This window comes from Pinus tabuliformis, chromosome 4_1 (assembly GCF_031772625.1).
Source record: "Pinus tabuliformis cultivar Carrire ecotype Pingquan chromosome 4_1, CPIR1, whole genome shotgun sequence".
Taxonomy (NCBI): Eukaryota; Viridiplantae; Streptophyta; class Pinopsida; order Pinales; family Pinaceae; genus Pinus; species Pinus tabuliformis.
Genome location: NC_142303.1, coordinates 393789214 through 393802231, shown reverse-complemented (window position 1 = coordinate 393802231; position 13018 = coordinate 393789214). Strand labels below are relative to the sequence as shown.

Here is a 13018-nt window from a genome sequence, read left to right as displayed (position 1 = left end):
AGGATTCACATATATTTAGTTTGAGAACTTTGATCTAATTCAGGATTTGAACCCTGTTGTGTCTCGGGCCAATTTGTCTTTACTTCAAGGAGTGTGAATGCCTCAGAGAAATGGCATCTTGCCTTAGTGGATTAGGAGAGCAGATGTCTCAGAATAGTTGCGTCTACCCTTAGTAACTTCCGTCTACCCAGAGTTTTGCGATCCTTCAGAAGGGTGAATTTCTTGTTTGCCAGAACAATCAAAATTACCAAAACCACAGATCAAACCAAAATTTCTACAATAAACTGTGCCAAAACAAGAGAAGAGTGACTACGTAGGGTGGGATCACTTCCACCGAAACTAGTCAAAGGAGCAATGGGGTCTTAAAACCCTCAGAGCCTTAGGCTCAAGAACGAACAAAGACAAAATGATCCAACCCAATGATGCCTCAAATGAGTCTAGCCCTCTTGTATTTATAGATTTCCTTGAAGGGAATTTTCTCCTTAATTAATTGAGTGAGGTTCACACCAAACCCCAACTTTGGGCTTTTTTGCCCCAGCTACTCCAAAACTTGCCCTCCGCTGCCCAAACATTGTGTATTTCAGGGTTTTCCCCTTTATCAAGGACTATAGCCTACGAGGATCAATAGGCTACTTTGTCCCTTGGGCCAAATAATCCCTCAAGGACATTACACTGAATCAAGAGAAAATTGGATATAATGCATGTGAAGTGGAATTGCTGGAGCAGTTGGACATATCACTTGTATTTAATATGGGGGATTTGCATTAAAGGTTATGGCTCAAATGAATCTGGAGAGCTATAGAAGTAGAAAGAAAAATCAAAGTGGTTAAAACATATGTTGAGAAAGAAAAGTCAAAGATTGAGATGATTTTAGAGGGAAAATTATTTTGGATGCAAGGCATAGAGTATAAGTAGTATTTGGTGAAGTTGGTGAAGTGGAGGAATAAGTTTGATGCAAAGAGCTTATGGATTCTAGAGCAAAAGTACCAAATGCATCACACGGGAAAAGGTGTAATAGAAGCTATGGATGAAGATGAAGATGTGTGTGGCAGTTAAAGGCTAATTTTTTTAATGGGAGTTTGATGTAGGAGCATCTAGATGCATAATGCAACTGAGGAAGTAAGCACATCGACAATGATGTAGGAATGGAGGCAAAGACAGAGAGTTGGCAAGAGAGAACCGTTAGTGCAAATGAATGTGTCAATGAGAAGTATGAAGAGAGTGTGTGGATGAAGATAGAAAGTCATGTGCACAAGGGATGAATAAGACACAAGGAGTCAATTTCTCACCAAGGTAGTGAACACATCATACCAAGCAAAGGAGAAGACGGAGCATTATGGCGTGGCAGCAGAATTCATTACCAGACTAAAGGTCAGAGGAGGATGGAAAGGTCATGGAGGAAGAAAGAAGGAAGATAGAAGTTAGGTTGGTTCCCAAGAGATGGCTATGGAGGAGTATGAAGAAGTCAAGTTGACTTCAAGGTAGAGAAAATGGGCTTCAAATAGGTTGGTTTCTGAAAGAATGAAAAAGGAGAAAGAAGATTGGTGACTCTAGGGGAAGTGAATCTCAGAGACAAGGAGGAAGGCTCAGACAAGCAAACTGTGTGCAGCAGAAAAGCATATGAGGAACGTTTGATCTATAGAAGGAAGTGATGGCCGAGATGAGAGCCTAAGTGAGTGAAGGCAAACTGATCAAGGATGAGACATTCTAGATTGTATATGTATTATAAAATCTATACAATGAGAATCAGTAGAGCATTATGACAATCTTGTATATGCTTTAAATTTTGTCTTGTATGTTTGTTATAACTCTTGCTCTTGATATACTGTTGCATAACTAGTCTGGTTAATCCTCAACAAAGGGTCATCGAGTGCATCATGTGACCCCATTGTATTAGGAACACAACTATTAAGTTCATTTTCTTGGAAGATCATAAATGTTCATCCATTTCCGGTGTTTCATTTTGATGATATGTAAGAAATAATAGATTGGGTTACAATAATTCCTTCAAACTATTGTATTATATGTCCTCCCCCACTATCCCATTAAATCCCTTATTTTGTTATTTTTTAAACTATTTTGTCATTTTAAACATCCTTCCTCTCCAAGGCTTCCTCATTCAACACAGAATGTTGCAATACAAAAAAGCTAAAAAGACCTTGCTTGAGATAAAAGGTATAGATAAAGCATACCACATTCATAGTTCTGAATGGAACTCAATCCAGACTCTGACATCAACTTTCCAAATTCTTCCAAATTTCCATTGGACCATGATTTAAGCCCTGAAGCATTCTAGGAAATAAATAAAAAAATTAGTCTCCATAAGAAACACACTTTAGCAAAGTTTTGTTCTTTAGGTTTTAAACCATGCCTAATGGAGTTCAACATTTTGACCTCTAATTTTCTTAAAATAGGAAACATATCGATGAAATTTCTCTTTGCAACAAATATGAAAGAACGAACCTGCAAAAACTCTTTTATTCTCTGAGAAATAGTGCTCTGATCTTCGAGCTAAAGCACCTTCTAACTTTTCCTACAACAACAATCACATGAACTATTTTAGTAGTAGAAAATGTAAGTAATGTAACTCTATTCACTCTCACTCCTGAGTCTAAAATGTCATCATCAATACAATATCTCCTTGAAATCCTCTTCCAAATGTAATAATATCTTATGCATACAAGAGAGAATGAAAAGCTCTATACAGATGACCAATAATACAGCAACAACGATGTAAATTAAACTCCCAAAGTTCTTTCATATGCCCATTAATGGCTTATATGTAATTTCCTGGAATCTAGTTCATGACATGCAAAATTCACAATAAAAAAATCTTGACAGTTAGCCTAAACTTCAATGCACATTAATGGAAACAAAATCTCTCATTAAGTTGATAACCCTTTGCTTTAAACAACACAATGAGAAAGTACTCCATACATACATAATTTGGAACTTAAAATGATATTTAAAGCTGTTTCGTATTTCCAATTCAGAAGACTCAATACTAGATAACTCACCCCTTGTTCAAGGTAATTAGACCTATTATGGATTGATCTCCATGGCACCCCAGCACCAAAATGTTATATACAAATGCATGTAAAAACATATTGGTTAGCATGCAATTTAACTTACTCAGACTCTGGGGAGTAATTCATGATCATCCATCATACTGGGCACCTTGAATGACGAGATGAAAGATGCCAAATAGAAAACCTCTCATGTGGCCAAGGACACACACGGTGGGTACCACTTGACATTCATCATGATTATCCATGTGGAAAAAGTCAGACATGGTACTAGCTCACTAGTCTTTGTTCAACATCCCTAGCATGATCATTGTCATCCCTAGAAAAAGACAATAGTAAAAATGAAGATTGGTGTAGCAAACATTATTGAGGGTTTCACTATTTTTACATCCAAGCTATAGGATGTACAGAAATTTGCAATAACAAATATTATTGAACAATAGCAATGGGGAGATCACAAACCATATGCCCAAAGCAGATGCTTGAAAATGTTCCGAACTTCTGTTCAATCCAAATACCCTTAAGGTAAGTCTCCACCATACAAAGTATCCTTAAGGAAGCATAAATGCCACATATCCTCAGTATGAGAAGAATACAAGAATAAATGAAGAGATGCCTTCCTTTTACCTTCAAGGAATATTTATATAGGACTCTAGGAGGTTGTTTTCTCTAGAAGCTTCTAACCATGAGTAGATACACCGAACCTAGTATCCACTAAAGTAGGACATGTCCCGCCTAATTAATGATTAAATTGTGACTACAGATAAATATCAATTACATATTGTATTATGAATGACAAGATATATGGTAACCAGAATTACATATTGTATTATCAATTACATATTGTTCTAGTAACCATGTTTGAATCTATGATCCAGGATGCTATGCATGCTTATATTCCTGTACATGGAATAGTTCAATGTTATAGATTATGGTAGCCCGTTTGTCTTGATGTTAGAGCAAGGTATTGCATATGTTGTGGGGCAGCTTCAAGGCAGATATAGGGTATACAACAAAAGAAGTCCATTAAGTTGAAAGGGCAGATATTTGATGTCGAGCTACAATGGATAGGGGCAACCTGTTTGAGAGGTAGCTAGGGGAAACCTAAAAGATGGGTGGGGGGAACCCTTATCAAATTGTTCCATAAGCTCATCGGGTAAGGAGAACTGAAGGAGATATTCCCTTACATTATAACTCTTTGGCCAGTTTCAAGTTGCTAACTATTCATTCCTTCTAGAGGTTTCTCAAGTTTCACAACGTGAATCATCAACTATATGGAAGCAACAAGAGAAACAATGTGCAAATAATAACCATGAGAAATATGGGGTTGTACATGTTGTAGAAGTTGCAGTTAAAGAGCATATTGAGAATCCTTATTCCTTGTGAAGGTTTCTCAAGTTTCATAAGGTTAATCATCAACTATATAGCAGCAGTTAGAGCAACAGAGTGAAGATAATAACAAGAAGGAATATGGGGCTGTACATGTTGTAGAAGTTGCAGTTAATGAGCATATTGTGAATCCTCATTATTGGGGTTGTACATGTTGTAGAAGTTGTAGTTAAAGAGCATATTGAGAATCCTCATCATTTTGTCACTAAATATGCTAGGTAGTCATCAGCAAAATCCATTGCCATTAAATGAGCTTCCTCATACATAAAGCTCAAGCTAGGGAAGTCAAACCCAAATTAAATCCTGACATTAAACCTTTTGTGCTTGTTGCTGTAAGGAAGCCATTACATGACATTTTGGATTTGATCTTTCTTCTTGTATGAGAGGTTTGAGAATCCAGTTCTCTACTTCATTTGTTAGCTCCAGGACGGAAACCCTCAGGTGATTCAGTGAGATTGGGCAAGTATCCATCTCCCCTTGGTGAATTCATCCATAATTCACATGAGAGCTTAGCAGTTGTATCTCAGTTTAGTTTTGGAGGGCCGGTTTCAACGTTGGAGCCGATTATTTTTGGAGACCAGATTATCTATCTCAGCTATTTCAGTGATATCATCATGTACACTCTTTCCAGTTATTTATTATAATGAAAGCTGAGATTATTTCTGCTTATTGTATTATTGAATTGCATGCACTCTATTGGTTATATTTTACATGGCAATTTTTTGTTAAATGAATGGTAATTTTATGGAAAAATTCTGGTTGAGTTAGATTTCTTCAAAATTAGTCAAATATCCCATTCGGGATATTACAGTAGCATCAGAGTTGTGCATCCTACCAGCCTGAGGGTTTATTGTAGATTAGCTTTGAAGAAAGATCGTAATTGAGGGTTTTTCTTGTGAATTGTCGATCGATATCGTGGCCAAGAATATTTACCAGGCTATTGAACCAAATTATTGAAGAATGAGTTGATATTTGCTAAAGTAATATTTCAGGAGTCGAAGTACTGGAAATTGATCAATTTTCCAATGAGGCCGAGATCTAGTCTTTGGCAAGACGAGTTGTCTACCTCCCCCCGTGGAGGACGAATCACCGATTTAATTGTTAAGGGGTCTATTACCGCTCAAACTAGCAGAGGACCTAAGGGGGATCCCTAAAGGGCAAATGCTAGGCCAAGGGAAACAAATGGAGACTTAGCCCACTGTCACCTCAGCTAAGACACCCTTCTATTTATGGACTTTCACAAATGGGTGGAGACCTGGTATATTATGGAGTCATCGATGAAGGATAAGTCAATGAAAGGATGTGGAGTGACCCAAATAATCCCTTTCCTGGAAGAGTTAGAAAGATAGAGCTTGCCTTCTTTCTAAGCAAGATACAATGTCTTCTAGGGAAAGGAAGGGAGGATTTGAGAGTTAGATTTACCGGATATGACTTGTGAAGGAATTTCCCAATCCCTAAAATCCTTGTTGAAATTGGTATCCCAGATGGTTCTTGAAGACTTGTCTTTTCAAAGGAATGAGACCATGCGGGACCAAGTGGACCCAGTCTAGGGTAGGGGAGAAAAGTATGGCAACCAACGATGTCCCTAACCTGGGTAAGGTATGGAAATGGATCAAAGAAAGAATATTCAATTAAAGGTTTGAATTGATCCAATAAGGTACTAGCCTTTGGGGATGTTGTTGATTTCTAGTAGCATCAGATGTGCTCTAAGTCTCAAATTTTACAGGGAGGCTTAGACACATGCATTCTCCAATATCCAAAAATCGTTTTGGGAAATTCCACTCGGAGACAGTTTTATTAAAATAATTAATTATTTTTAATGGGTCCCTAAGTCTAAACATAGAAAAATTAAAATAATTAATGGGTATTTATCTAAACTGTGGGTGAAACTTCTAGAAGAAGGCGAAGATCAATTCAATATGATCCTAGCCATTGATTAGGATCTAATCTAGGTCGTTGATTGATCAATGAGAGGATTATAATAGGAGACTTGATGGACACTTGGAGTACACACTAGAGGCAGATACTCAGTTGTCTGAGTAAGATCGATTTTCTCATTGGTCGAAGTTCGGCAAGAGAAAATCGAATCAGGGGGAGAGTTGCAGGTGGAAAAGAGAGTGAGGGTAATTAGCATCAGTCGAGAGTGCAAGGGAAGAAGACGTAGAGTAGAGGGAGGACAACGCAAAAGCTGTGACGCAGGGAGAAACAACACAGTAATAGTTTGACGTTGGGACTGCGTGGGGCAATTTTGACGCTGGGACAACATGGGAAAGTTGATGTTGGGACACAGTGAGACGCAGAGGGAAGAGGATCACTTCTCCTGGATCAGAAACTTCTCAGGAAGCGTCTGTAAATTTTCTCACAAAGAATCCTATTCTATTCTACTGGTTGTAATTTGTACATGAGATTTTTGCTGATGAATAATAAAGAAACCCTCATCTGCTGCACTGGTTTTCCCATAGTGGGTTTTTCCGGGGAAGATTGTCCAAAAATAACTGTGTCATTGTGGTTGTATTTGTGCTAGTATTTTTCTTTGCATTTACTTTCCGTAAAATTTTAATTGTGAAGCCTGCTATAGAATTTATTTCGATATTTGCCGTAAGAACACTATGAATAACTTATTTCTGAGTTAATAAGTAGAAGAAATAATATTAATCACCACAGTTGGATTTCTATTTAAAAATTCTCACATGGTATCAAAGGCAAGTTAAAGCAAGAAGAAAAGAGTCGAAAGACTCAGCGTTGAAGGAAGAAAGGAATTCAAAATTCCTGCAGGGGCAGTGATTCGAATCCCCAGGGGGTTTGCGTAGTTCAAGCCAGAAGGACTAGATTTTCGTGGTAAAGCTCTCTCTGAGTGAGTCGATAGAGAGGTAAGATTTCCTAATCAAAATTTGTCAGCGACAAAAGGAACAACACAACAAAAGATTCAACGAAGAGGGGTTTCTTAGGTGGGACGCAATTTTTTCTTGTAATAGTTGTTGGGGCGGGGTAGCATCAGAAATTAGTTGAAAATAGCACAAAGATGGATACTCAAAGTGTCTCAGAATTGTCTACCAGATTAGAAGAAGAATTTGCATGCCTAGCAAATTCAACGTCAGCAAATGTTTGGTACATTGATAGTGGGACTTCAGTTCAATGACTGGAGTATGAGAACATTTCTCGAACTATCAAGAAGAACAAATGGACTTCCAGATTACTATGGGAAACATAACGAAATGTACTCCAGTAGGGAGAGGCACCATAGCATTTCAAATAGAAGCAGGGACTAGCATCCAAGCCACCTATGTTCTGCATGTGTCAGGATTAGGAATGAATTTGATTTCAGTGTCCCAGTTACAGGACAAGGGATACGATGTATACTTCATAGGAAAGAAAGTATATGTCAAGCATCGAAGATGGAAGAAGATGAGACAAATTGGGACTCGAAGCATCAAATTGTATATGTTGCAGCTTGAGTCTCCAATGGCATTGATAGGCAACAATTATAATGGTGAAAAGGAACGAAATGAATTATGGCACAGGCGAATGGGACACTTACACCATGGAGCACTGAGGATGCTCAGAGACACTGTTACAGGAGTACCAACCCTTAGTAGTGAGCATGATGACTTATGTCGAGGATGCGTGGTAGGGAAGTACGTTAAAGCAGCTTTTTCTAGAAATAACAATAGAGCAAAATGTGTATTGGGATTCATACACTCAGATATCTGTGGTCCAATGTCCAGAAGAGCTCTTAGTGGTGGCGAATACTTCGTCACTTTCATTGATTATCACTCTAGAAAAACCTGGATCTATTTCTTAAATACCAAGGATGAGGTCTTTGATTGATTTAGAGAGTTTAACGCACTCGTTGAAAATATGACAAGGAAAAAGATAAAGGTATTGCGTTCAGATAATGGTGGAGAATATATAAACAAAGACTTCATAGGTTTCTGCACAAAGGAGGGCATCAAAAGAGAGTGGCCAACTCCATATAATCCGGAGTAGAATGGAGTAGCAGAGTGGAAGAATAGAACTATTGTTGGGGCAGCCAAAGCTATTTTGTATGATCAAGATCTACCTAAGTTTTTATGGGCAGAAGCTTGCAACACAACTGTGTATATCCAGAAATGAACTCCTCATAGAGCATTGGGGAAGAAAACGCTCGACGGAGTCTTCATAGGGAAGAAGCTAGAAGTCAATCATCTCAGGATATTCGGAAGTGTGGCACATTGTCACATTTCAAACGAGAAGTACAGTAAACAGGATCAAACTGCAAAAAAGGGGTATCTCGTAGGATATAATGAGACCTCAAAGGTATACAAAATATACATTCCTAGCAACAGGACGATTGTAGTGAGACAAGATGCAAAGGTCATGGAGGATAGAGCTTTCAGAAAATTTAGAGAGATGCCAGCAGAAGGTCAGTTAGTAGATGTTCCACTAGTCCAGGAGCAGTAGGGGCAACAAGGAGGATAGACACCTGGATCGAGTACAGTGACCAGTTCCAGTATTTCCTCAAAAGGAGGAAATCCAGATAGTTCTCAGCTAATGGAACAACAAGATCGGGAGGAGGAGTTGATTGAGCCTCCCACCACCATTGGTAGAACCAACAGAGAAGTATGACAGACACTGAGGGACGCAGAGGAGTTTGTTGGAGCTCCTAGAACCGAGAAAAGGCAGCGTAGACAACCTGACAGATACCAAGCATTGGTAGCTCAAGTTGAAGAACCCTCTAGCTTTCAAGAAGCTGTTCAACACTAAGTTTGGGTGGATGCCATGGTAAAAGAGTACAACTCTATCATGACGAATGATGTCTGGGAAGTAGTACCTAGAGTGGAGGATAGATCAGTGGTAGTATCATGATGGATTTACAAGATCAAGTATGCTGCAAATGGTAGTATAGATAAGTACAAGGCTAGGTTCATGGCAAAGGGGTATGCTAAGAAAGAAGGAATAGACTATGAAGAGACCTTCGCCCCTCTATCAGATCCGTTATATCCCTAGCAGCTCAAATGGGATGGGAGATTCACCAGATGGATGTCAAGACAACATTCTTGAACAAGGTGATAGAAGAGGAGGTGTATATAGAACAACCCGAAGGCTTTGAAACTCATGAGAAGAGAACTCATGTTTGCAGATTAAAGAAAGCCATGTATGGGCTCAAGCAAGCACCCATAGCATGGTATGGTCGAATTGATAGTTACTCATGATAGTTGGGATTTGTCAAAAGTGATGATGATCCCAATCTCTACTATTTGATGGTAGAGAATGAGCCCACTTATTCTGGTATTATATGTGGATGACTTATTTTTAACAGGGTCATCCAAGTTCATACAAGATTGTAAGAAGAATCTTGAAGCTGAATTCAACATGAAGGATATGGGGTTGATGCATTATTTTCTAGGGTTGGAAGTTTGGCAGAAGAATGGGGAGATCTTCCTTGGGCAAGGAAGATATGCTACAGATATTCTGAAGAGATTCAGAATGCAAGATTGTTGACCCATGGCTACTCCCATGATCACCAATTGGAAGAAAATAGATGCATCAGGAGACAAGGAAGTGGACCCCACCTTGTACAGACAACTCATTGGGTCACTCATGTATCTGGTCAACACTAGGTCAGACATTTGCTTTGCTGTCAACACTCTTAGTTAGTTCATGGTGGAACCAAAAAGGGTGCATTGGGTGGCAGCTAGACACATGCTTAGGTATGTGCGTGGAATAGTCGAATATGGGTTCAAATACTCCCGAGGGGAGGACGTCAAATTGAATGGGTTCACAGATGCACATTGGGCAGATAGTTCAGTGGACCGAAAACGTCCCTTGGGGTACTGCTTTAGTGTTGGATCAAGGATGATATCTTGGTGCAGTAGGAAGCAGAAGTCAGTAGCTTTGAGCTCAGCAGAAGCAGAATATATGGCAGCCAACACAACTATGTGCGAAACTATATGGTTTAGAAAACTGCTTGTGAATTTGTTCAAAAAAAGGATGGAAGCGACCAAGGTTTATTGTGATAATCATATTTGTATCAAACTCTTTGAGAATCCAGTATTTCATGATCGGTCGAAACACATTGATATTAGATGTCACTTTATTAGAGACTGTGTTCAGCGTGGGGGCAGTACAGCTACAACATGTCCTCACAGGAGATCGAGTAGCAGACATACTAACAAAGGCTCTAGGAAGAGCTAAGTTCATTTAGTTTAGAGAGCAGATGGGTATGGTAGAGAATCCGTTTCAGTAGCAGAAATAGGTGATTTCTCAGTGGCAGAGGGAGTTGCAATATGGATGCAGTGTTTACAAGTGGCAGGGTCAGCAACAGTACAAATACAACATTTGCGCAGTAGTTGGTGGGAGGATGTCAGATATCAGCAAGAGCAGAGGGAGATGTTACAGAACAAGGTGATGCGTCAGCAGATTGCATTACCAGAGAACATTCCTCGCTAAGAGGGAGTGTTGATTTTTGGTAGCATCGGATGTGCTCTAAGTCTCAAATTTTGCAGGGAGGCTTAGACACATGCATTCTCCAATACCCAGATCTCGTTTTGGGAAATTCCACTTGGAGATGGTTTTATTAAAATAATTAATCATTTTTAATGGATACCTAAGTTAAACTTAGGAAATTAAAATAATTAATGGGTATTAATCTAAACTCTGTGTGAAACTTCTAGAAGAAGGCAGAGATCAAGTCAATATGATCCTAGCCATTGATTAGGATCTAATCTGGGTTGTTGATTGAACAACGAGAGGATTGTAAGAGGAGACTTGATGGGCACTTGGAGTACACACTAGAGGCAGATACTCAGTTGCCTGAGTAAGATAGATTTTCTCACTGGTTGAAGTTCAGCAAGAGAAAATTGAATCAGAGGGAAAGTTGTAGGTGGAAAAGAGAGTGAAGGTAATCAACATCAGTCGGGAGTGCAAGGGAAGAAGACGTAGAGCAGAGGGAGGACAACGCAAAAGTTGTGACATAGGGAGAGATAGCTCAGGGGCAGTTTGAGGCTACGACAATGTGGGAAAGTTAACGCTGGGACACAGTGAGATGCCGAGGGAAGAGGAGCACTTCTCCTGAATCAAAAACTTGTTAGGAAGCCTCTGTAAATTTTCACACAAAGAATCCTATTCTATTCTGCTGGCTGTAACTTGTACATCAAATTTTTGTTGAAGGATAATCAAGAAACCCTCATCTGCTGCACCGGTTTTCCCACATTGGGTTTTTCCGGGGAAGATTGTCCAAAAATCACTGTCATCGTGGTTGTATTTGTGCCAGTATTTTTCTTTTCATTTACTTGCCGCGTTATTTTAATTATGAAGGCTGCAGTAGAATTTATTTCGATATTTGTCGTAAGAACACTGTGAATAACTTATTTCTGAGTTAATAAGTAGAAGAAATAATATTAATCACTGCAGTTCGATTTCTATTTAGAAATTCTCACAAATGCTAAGGAAAAGTTTGATCCTGAAGCTAGGGCTTGGCTTTTCTCACATCTCCGTTGTTGGAATGGCCTCAAATTTGGAGTCTTGAGAAAACATTAGCATAGGAGACCCTAAGAGATCAAACTTTTTGGATGGGTAGTTTGCTGGGAAAATGATGCCCTAGGTGACCTAACTTGGCTATACCTGGAAAAAGGTGAAAAGATATGATTTTAGGTGACCACCTCATGGTAGATCAGTACCTTAGTCATGGGAGAATGGGGTCTATGATGAATATGAGTGAGGATCTTTGATTCCCAGTCAAGGAGGCCTCAAGACCACTTCGCTTAGCCTTCTAGGTCAAAGACAAGCAATCTTGCAGCTTATATACCTCGATGTGCAAGGAGATGGCCTATCAAGGTCAATTCGTTGATAGAATTGCCCCTAGGAGATTTCGCTCACATTACATGGCCCATACATTGAGAGATGTTATAATAAAGACAAAATTCCACAATTTAAAGCAGTAAATGCATGCAGCAATTGGCCCTAAAAATAGCGAAAATCTTCATCCAATGTATATGACAAAGTAAAACAAGAATAACATTAAAAGAATGTACTTACATGTAATAGAATATATCCATCCATCCACAATTGACAAAAGAGAAGCTCCAAGATACAATAAACCAATATCTACACATCAAAATTCATCCATAAAGCTCCAATTCAGCCTCTAGAAAAAGTGTGAAATTCTCAAGAGAGAAAAGAGATCCAATCCAAAGTGATATGAGATAATAAACTCATCTCACTTGTATTTATACACTAATGAGGAGTTCGAATTAGCCTCCTTGGCCTAAATAAGCCCCAAAAATAAAATAATGTTATAATAATCCAACTTTTGGTGACAAGCCTACCAAACTAGCTCATGAATGAAAGAAGAAGCCTCTCAAGATGTCAAATACTAATATATGCATGTCATTGGGCCCTCTAAGAGGACTAATGAGGTCCATAGTTGCCATAATGAAGAGTAGGACCCTCGAAAGCAGTGGACAAGGGGGTGGCCCCTTGTAATAACCTGTGATGCTCCAAATGACATGTGAGGGCACACAAGTGTCCTCATGGGTCTCCAAACAAATCGAAGATGCCTGTAAATCGCCTGCAAGGGCTAGGATGGTGTAAGTGATGCCACATCATCATGCAACTCCTGGATC

The 13018-nt window shown here is 39.1% G+C and overlaps 1 protein-coding gene across 2 annotated transcripts in view; it reads right to left on the bottom strand.

Annotated features, from left to right (window-relative positions):
- Positions 1-13018, bottom strand: part of GALAK (galacturonic acid kinase) — a 475159-nt gene that overhangs the window by 44734 nt on the left and 417407 nt on the right. For both annotated transcript variants that reach the window (XM_089419802.1, XM_089419801.1), the window contains exons 12-13: positions 2464-2533; positions 2193-2282 (exon numbers count right to left, since the gene is read on the bottom strand). In XM_089419802.1, the coding sequence (XP_089275928.1) occupies positions 2193-2282; positions 2464-2533 (160 nt within the window). The remainder of the gene's footprint in view (positions 1-2192; positions 2283-2463; positions 2534-13018) is intronic.